This window comes from Megalobrama amblycephala, linkage group LG4, assembly GCF_018812025.1.
Source record: "Megalobrama amblycephala isolate DHTTF-2021 linkage group LG4, ASM1881202v1, whole genome shotgun sequence".
NCBI lineage: Eukaryota > Metazoa > Chordata > Actinopteri > Cypriniformes > Xenocyprididae > Megalobrama > Megalobrama amblycephala.
In genome coordinates this window covers 4863446-4872692 of record NC_063047.1, presented here as the reverse complement: position 1 = coordinate 4872692, position 9247 = coordinate 4863446, and the positions used below count along the sequence as shown (strand labels likewise).

The window sequence follows — 9247 nt, the reverse complement described above, 5'->3', positions numbered from 1 at the left end:
AATTGATTTACTGTTGTTTAACTGAGAGACTACTTTCAGTCCTTTAATCTGAGGCCTGTATTGGCGTCTTTATGGTATCAGATGTGTGCCATTTAATTTACATTTTTTAAGAAACCTGGATAAATTAGTCGTCCCTTAAAGGAATAGCTCACCCAAAAATGAAATTGTCGTCATTTACTCTTAAAACTGTATTACTTTCTTTCTTCTGTAGAACATATTGTGTGATATTGTGAGTTTTCGAGGACGATTGACTTCCATTCTGTGGACAAAAAAAAAAAAAAAAAAAACGGTTCCCAACATTCTTCAAAATATCTTCATTCATGTTCCACAGAAGAAATTAAGTCTTAAATCAGGTTTGGAATGGCATGAGGGTGAATAAATGATGAAAGAATTTATTGGTTGAACTGTCCCTTTAACTTAAAGGATTGAATTATGATAGTGAAGGATAGATGGGCTTTGCAAACAAGGTTGTTCAAGTGGCCCAGTGCTACATTCAATACAACACAGATGTGCAAGTATGGTATTTGCTAAATTTTCCAGAGCTTAGTTTGACTTCCTAGAGCAAGCTGAGGCAGATATACAGCCTGCTTCAAATGTTCCCCTATTTTCCTGTCTTCTATTGCCATTTCACAATCCAGCCAATACTTCCTTTGTTTAAAGAATAAATCTAGAGCAGTGCATGCAACTGGCTCTTTCAACCCTGTTCTTTGTAAATGTATACTGAAAGAAGAAATGAATTGACCTGAGATGAGTTCTGTGTACTCTGTAAGTCTTCAGTTTCAAAATAACTGCAGACCTCCATAAAGGTTTAGGCTTATATCAGATGCTGATACATTAATTATTGCTCATTCATAACATGTACAGGATCTTATCGTTGTTTTATTTTTCATTCTCAGTTTAGTTACTGCATGTTTACCTTACATGGTTGTTTATACATAACACATAACATTTAGCTTAAACTCACTCTGTTGTACTCTCACAGTACAGGCATAGTAAAGGATTATGGGGAATTTGATCATTTAGCTTTATGGTATCAGCCAACTAACTATTATTAAAATATAACACATATAAAATATAACAGTTTACCTGAATCTTTCTAAAAACTACACAGTTTATCTAGAGAGAAAGTGGCCATTTATTGTGTTTTTTTTTTTTTTTTTTTTGTATTGCTTTATTTTTTGGAGAAAAAAAATGTTTTTGTTAGGTTGCTTACGGGGGATTTGTTTATTTTGTTTTTAATGTATGGTACTTTTTCCCCCTAGAAAAATAAAACTTTCACAAACCATAATTTGTTTTGAGTATACTGTTCATCACTTATTGTTCACTTGTTTAATGCCTGTACTGTTCATTTACATTCAATAGGTACACCACCTTTTTGATTTACAGAAATTGAGTGTCCAAAAACACATCTAAATACGTAACTAAAATAAATATAATTTAAATTTTAAATTGTAGAATTCCAGAAGTTTGAGGGTGTATTAGTTAGAACTTTAGTTTATTTAAAAGATTATTTTAAGTCATCTTGAGGCCCCCTGATTGAGAACCACTGCTATAAACATTTACAAAAATATTTACTATTTAAAAATTTCTATTCCATGCAATTTTGAAAAAGTACTATTTAATACCCACAATGGCATCAAAAGAATTTTTATTTATTCCATCTATACATAAGGCAATTCCAAATTATACACAATTGATTTTTTTGATTTTCTTTTGTTGGATGTGAACGAAGTACAATTACAGCTTTTGATGTAGCCAAAGAGTTATGACCACAAGGCTAAGTAACTTTTGACTTCTGTCTGACAAGAATCAAAATCAAGCAGTTTTGCGTAATGACAGTGTATTATGTAAAAGCAGAGGCACACACAAATTTAATTATACAAATATAAAAGTAAAAGATGATTCAAGCCTATTTAGAGTTAACACAAACCTCGTTATTCCCTAGAAAATTGTCTGCCAATTGAAGCACTGTATCTGGATCATTGATCAATTAAAAGTACCCATACTGTAGAATAACAAATGATAAAGTGAAAAATTACAATGTACTACAAGGCTTATTCTGCCTCACAGAGGCATGGCGATTCCAGCTGTTTGTGTCCCACCTTCGTTTATCTCCACGCCGACAAAGTAGCAGAGCCTTGAAGGTGACCCGGAAGGACTCATTGCATAGGGCATAGCACATGGGGTTTACAGTGCTGTTTACGTAGCAAAGCCAGTATCCCAGCTGCCAGAGCTTTTCAGGAACACAATATGAAATGGAAGCCAAAACCATGATGTTGTATGGTGTCCACGTGAGGATGAAAGCCAACAAGATGGCACTTAGTGTCCGGGCCGCTTTTTTTTCCTTAATGATTGCACTGATGCGATGTTTTGCTCTGAGCTGGTGGCAAATGCTGTTTTCTGACTTTCTGGCTGTTTTTGAGTGGGACTGTCTGGTGGGATGCTCAGCTGATGAGTTGAACTGTTCTTGCACGCCCTTGGTATCCTCTGATCTACTTTGCAGGTCCTTCAACTTAATCGCGACTTGATTGGATGAAGGTGTTTTTGCATTGATGTTCTGCTCATGTTCCTCATCTGTGGAAGACGACAATGTGCTATCATCCTCATCCTCAATGTTCCAGCTGCTGTTGCAACTCTCTTGAACTGACTTCTGCACTTTTGCTGCTGTTTTCTTTCTCGTATTGAAACACCCAACTGACATGCCTTTGGCAAAGCCTTGTCCCTTTCTGGAATTTCCTTCCTTTGAGCGACTCAAGTTGCTCTTGGTACTGGTTTTGTGCATTGATTGTTTGTCCAACCCATCCAGAACACCTGTAGTGTTTTTCACAGACCCAACAAAACCAGCCAGTCCTTTCGCTCTGTTCTCAATTTCCCAATAAATTTGCCAGTACAGAATGATCATGATGCTGACGGGTAGGTAGAATGCTGCAATGGCCGTACCATATGTTATCAGAGGTACTTTCAAGAAGGGGATGGAACAGACTTGAGCTTCATCTCTGGATGGTCGTCCCTCCACATGAGGCCAAAACAAGATAGCAGGCCCCCATAGCACAAAGGATACCACCCACGCAACAGTGATCAATACCACTGCCGTCTTCGGGGTTCGCTTAGTTCGATAAGTCAGCGGTCGTGTGACTGAGAAATATCGGTCAAAGCTTATGACCAGCAGGTTCATTACTGAGGCGTTGCTCACTACATAGTCAAGAGTCAACCACAGATCACAAGCTAAATGTCCCAATGTCCAACGGCCCATGATTATGTATGCAGTGTATAGGTTCATTGACACCGTACCCAAGATCAAGTCTGCCACGGCCAGACTCATAAGAAAGTAGTTACTGATGGTCCGTAGCTGACTGTTGACTTGGATGGAGATGACCACCAGTGAGTTGCCCAGGATGGTAATAAGGGAAAGCGGTCCAGTCACGAGCACAATCAGAACCACCTCCCATACCTGATGACCCCCGAGTGGGTCTGTGGTATGGTTTGTTGCCTGTGAGGTGCAAGTGTGGTTCATGTTCCCAGGGGAGACACAACATCAGATCCTTGAATGGCCAAATACATTCTTCAGGGGGAAAACCAGAAAGTGTCTCCTGCATTACTGGTTGTGAACACCGCCGCTCTGTGACTCTGTTTTCAGGTAAGAAAGATAGAAAGGTTTAATTTTTTTAAAGCGCACTCAGTAATTTCTCAGGCCTGAGATTGGCTGTTTGATAACACTATCATTTTAATTGGTTCTCGCTTAAACCTTTTCTTACATATGAAGTTAATTACCAGTTTTACTGTTTACTATTGAGCCTCATTCACTACTGAAGATTTTATACCTGAATCTTTACATTTGGTATTCCCTTCATTTTAGTACCAACATTTAGTGGCAAATATGTTAAATGTGCAATGATTAGAGCTGAAAGTCTTTTACCCTCAAACCACCTCATTTGAAAACTCATAAAAAAAGGATCTAAAGGTCTTCATTTACTTTATTTTCTCAGTGTTTGATATGTGTGTTGTTTGGACTTATACAGACACATATTTGAATTGACATGTATATGAGATGTGGCTTATGAGCTAAGATGCTAACTTTTATGCATATCTGTTTCAGAACATTATTTAATTTAACATAATTTAGCAAAGCACAACTGGAAAACATGCAAAACTCACTCTCAAACGGTAATGTTGCTGCCTCATGTTTACCTTTGTAAGGACATTGAGTATAACACCATATCTGAATTTAAATGAAATGGGTAATGATTGTAGTTTATATTTCAAGTATTTACATTATTTGTTTTCATATATTTATAAAAAGCTTTTTTTTTTCTTTCTTTTTTTTTTTTTTTAACGTCATGTACATTGACTGCATAAATTGGTTGTTTGCTCCTTGAAGTCAAGAGAGCAAAAATGAATCGTCTTTCTTTGGCTGTTAAAATTTTTATTAGGCCTTAGAAAGATTCCAGCTGTTTTATGGTTGTAAATTTGTGTAGCCATATATTAATTAGCTGGATTCAGTTGTCTATATAGCTTTGTAAATACAGCAAACTTTAAATAAAAGGCTGATTTACAGGCAACGCCCTGAATCCCTGTGTTTGACCTGAAACTCTCCAAAAAAAATAAAATCTTAATGCATATTACTATGAAATGGTAATGTAAGTAGTTGCCAATATGATTAACATAATAAGTGCATGATAAATGGACACTTACCTTTTTGGAAACAGCTTAAAAAACTTATTTTAAAATAAGATGTGTATTTATCCATTTCTCCAGGTGTCCACTGTATGATAATGCCTCATTAACACCTGATGCCATTTGGAATCAACTTTGCACCATTGGATTTGATGATCACCAATACCCAAACGACAGCTACATCCACAGGTGTGTTTGACTTGTAAGATGTTCTGGTCATAGAAAATACTTTTTGTAGTTCATCGTATCATCATATACGCCACTGGCTCATCCACCTCGTCTGGCTAGAGGTGGCAATGTGTCCTCCTCTTGCTGCAGCGGCGGAAATAGGCGACTGTCATAATACGTGTAAATACTGAATGAGAGGCTGCCAACTGTTCATACTCAAAGGACTGGTGACGATGTGCAGACACCTCTCTCCATGTTTACCTCAAATGAGCTCTGAGAGCTGATGAGCTAGATGGGATGGTGACTATTCACCCTCATTTATAAACATGAATATGGTGTGTTACAACAATTGCTAGTCACACTGTTTTCTCTCTCTATTTATATATGATACTTGCTGTACAAATGACCTGGGTTACATCTCAGTGATGGTTTAATACATGTACACTATGAGGTTTACATTTGGAGTTGGTGAGGTAGCTGTACAATCCACAACCAGATTTAAAGGGAAACAACACAATAATGATAATAAAAATACATGCGTTTCATTTAATGTTTGGAATTCTTTACTTGCCAGATTCTACATTCTAGAATGGTTAAATTTAGAGAGATTTTAATCAGCCGGTAAGTCATATAACATGTTTTTGTTTCATTTATGTGGTTAAAGACATTTCGTTTGTGGGTCTTTTTTATGTAAATGTGTACTCATTTGGATAGAATTATGACGTAAATTGATAATAGAAGTGAGAGGAAAGAAGTTTATTAAGTTTGTTCATTGTATACTTAGCAAACAGTCTGCTCGTGTTTTATGTAAAACAAATTTGAACAGTTTTCCATTTTCATAATTTTTAATTTCCTCTGTTATCATTTAATGTGACGCTCTTGTGAGTGACTATTGTGTGTGTGTTTGCCTTTATAGATCATTACAGACCAAAACACCTTTGTAGTTAATTAGTAATCATCTCTTTCTCTCACTCCAGTCACTTCTGCAGTGCTGTTGTGGCAGAATACACACACACACACACACACACACACACAAACAGCTCATTTATTGATTAGAGGAGAGTGAGGTAAGACTTGCTGCATTTAATTAAGGTGCCCTAGGTGAGGAGAAATGAGACAGAGGTAAAACTAATATACACAGTTGTATTCTGATGATACGCTCAAATGCTAAGGACGCATTTATAACACTGAGCCATCTGTTGTCAATTGAATAACACTTTTTTTTTTTTTTTTCAGATAAAATATTTTCAAGTATTTTTATTATTATTTTTTAAGAAACATGTTTAATATTGATAGTGTTGTGATGTTGTACATTTTGATTAAGTGAAGAATATCATCCAGATTTCTGGACAGTGAGCAAAGTTTTAGTAAGTAAAAAAAAAAAAAAAAAAATCAATTTCTTTAAATTTTTGTTATGGGTATCTATGTGTATCTGTTCACCATTCCAACCAAGAATAAAGGGAAGTATGATGTGTTGCTTCCTCCTTGCAGTTTCCTGGCTTTGTAAGCGTGAGATGTCTTTTACTACAACTTACGTTTGTGGAACATAAAAAAAATCATGCATCATTTCGTTGAAAAATAGTGGCTGATATTACGTGGCAAGGGCACCCTTGGTTTTTTTGTGTGTGTGTGTGTGTGTGTGTGTGTGTGTGTGTGTGTGTGTGTGTGTGTGTGTGTGTGTCACTATAACCAAGTCATCAACTTCTTTTTTCTTCTTCTTTTTTTATTGTAAGATAAATGAAAATATCATTATATATGAAAGAGCATCATTTCGAAAGCTAAACCACTGTCTCTGAGTTTGGGTTTGGCTTTTTTAAGTAATTCTAATTTAGCCAAATCATATATTTGTCTATCTATTTAATAAGATATTTTATTTTATTATTATCTTCACAAATTATTTAACCTTCAATTTTGCTTTGACATGCAAAGAGCAGATAAAGTTTTTAGCAAATACTATCTGCTCTCTGGTTACTTAAAAATTGTGCACTGCTCCACAAGGTAATCACCGTTTCACCTCACTCTCCCCTATGTATTAATGAATGTTTTATTATTATTATTATTATTAAAGAATTATGTATTTAATGTACTTCCAATGAATGCTAAAAGATGCCTAATTGTAGTTTGGGTAAATGACAATAAAGGTCTGCTGCTTAAAGGATGGAAGTGTGAAAGACCATGAACGTTGCAAGAGGTAGAAGCAAAAGGGAAAGAGGTGAGAAATGTTGTAAATAAACGTATGCTTAGGATGTCTGTGTTTTGTCTCGTAAAACAGGCTCGACAGTTGTGAGGCTGGTCACGCAAACTCTAAGGTAAAACTTTTACAGTGTTTCCTTTAGCTTTTAATAGGTTGTACATACACTAATGCATACATAAACTTACAAGCCAAGCAGCAAGCCACCATTTTTTTCCAATGAGTAAAACTTTTAAACTCTTTACACTACAATGGACACCACGGCTGAAGCAACATAAAAATCCTCATATTTTAACCATACTTATGAACTACAGTTTAAACAGTATGTGAACTAGCATTGAATATTTTGAAATATTCATACTGTAATAATGAGCAATGCAATAAGAATGTAGAAAAAAACAAGATTATAAAATTACATCTTAAAGGGTTAGTTCACCCAAAAAAGAAATTTCTGTCATTAAGTACTCACCCTCATGTTGTTCCACATCTGTAAGACCTTTGTTCATCTTGGGAATGTAAATTAAGATATTTTTGATGAAATCCAAAAGATTTTTTTTTTATCTCTTAAAGAAAGCAATGTAATTACCATCATTCAAGGTCCTGAAAAGTAGTAAAGACATCATTCAAATAGTCAAAGTGACTACAATGGTTCAACCTTAATGTTATTAAGCAACGAGAATGTTTTTTGTGCGTAAAAACAAAACAAAAATAACTTTATTCAACAGTTTCTTCTCTCCCCTGTCAGTCTCCTACACTGTTTATGTTATAGACAGTGCAGCGCTTCGCATAACCTGATATTGCTGAGTTCAACATGTTCCTGGGTCAACATTTTTGTTGATCCTGGAACAACATTCAAATCAACCAATCAGATTTGAGGGGCAAGTTTACAGATTATGTCAAGTTTAGGCTTAAAATCATGAATTGGTGCTTCTACATCAGTGTTATTCATCTGTCATTTCCCTCTGATTTTTGGGATAACTTATGGGTAGGGTTAGGTTTAGGGGTAGGAATAGGTTTAAGACTAAATTTTCAGACTAGAATGTTGATCCAGGATCAACAAAATATGTTGACCCAGGAATGCATCTGACTCAGCAATATCAGGACGTGCCAGCGCTTCCGTGTTCTCCGTCAGAATGGCGGCTCATAATAGAGTGGTGCAGATATGATGTCAGAACCCGGAAGTCTAATTCATCACTGGTTCCTTTTGAGATTTTCCAATGGGATTTTATAATGGGGTTTTTCAATTTATGAGTAAAATAAAGCCTATAGACACAACTTCATGATGCTTTGACGTTTTGTTCTATAATGTACACACTCACACCTTCAGCTGTCTTATCTAGTTACTTATTAAAAACATAAATTTTCAAAATTGAACATAACTGCTTAAAAAATTCACATTTTCAGTATAGGTGTGTGTAATTTACATTGTAGAACAAAATGTCAAAGTATAGTTAAGTTGTTTACCACAGGCTTTATTTTACACATAAATCGAAAAACCCCATTATAAAACCCAATAGGAAAATCTCAAAGGAACCAGTGATGAATTAGACTTCAGGATTCTGACATCATACCTGCACCACTCTATTGTCCGGCTCATGCGTCAGTATCACACGCATGCGTCGCGCTGCTCACGTGAACAGCGTCGGCTAATACTGAGTTCTGACGTAGAACAGGGAAGCGCTGCACTGTTTTTACAATGGAAACAGCATAGGAGACTGACAGCGGAGAGAAGAAATTGTTGAATAAATTATTATTATTTTTTTTCGTTTTTGCGCACAAAAAGTATTCTCGTCGCTTCATAGCATTAAGTTTGAACCACAGTCACACTATTTTAACAATGTCTTTTCTGGGCCTTAAAAGTTGCTATGACGTTGCTGCCTATGGGTGGGTCAGAAACCCTCAGATTTCATCAACAATATCTTAATTTGTGTTCCGAAGGTGAACGAAGGTCTTACGGATGTGGAACGACATGAGGGCGAGTAATTAATGACAGAAATTTCATTTTTGGGTGAACTAACCTAACATTTGTTGGTTGCAGTTGATGAATTCGAGTATGTTTGTATATCTCTGTGGGTGTTTGTAGATGTTGTGTACTTGCTGGTTTTGATAAATATATGATTTATATAGTGTGTTGCTGTGTTTTCACTCTCATGTTGCTGTTTTTCACTAAAATGATTGAAAAACTGAATGACAGCTTAGTTTTAGTCATATTAA

General features: G+C 35.8%; 1 protein-coding gene across 1 annotated transcript; it reads right to left on the bottom strand.

The window, feature by feature from the left end:
• Positions 1 to 1934: 1934 nt before the first annotated feature.
• Positions 1935 to 3514, bottom strand: chrm1b (cholinergic receptor, muscarinic 1b). Its single transcript, XM_048186910.1, has one exon. It carries the CDS (start codon positions 3512 to 3514, stop codon positions 2036 to 2038), a length of 1479 nt encoding a protein of 492 aa, XP_048042867.1. The 3' UTR covers positions 1935 to 2035.
• Positions 3515 to 9247: the final 5733 nt, after the last annotated feature.

What these genes read in the sequence shown, in the direction of transcription:
- chrm1b (XM_048186910.1), bottom strand. Translation starts at nt 3,514, where the DNA reads ATGAACCACACTTGCACCTCACAGGCAACAAACCATACCACAGACCCA.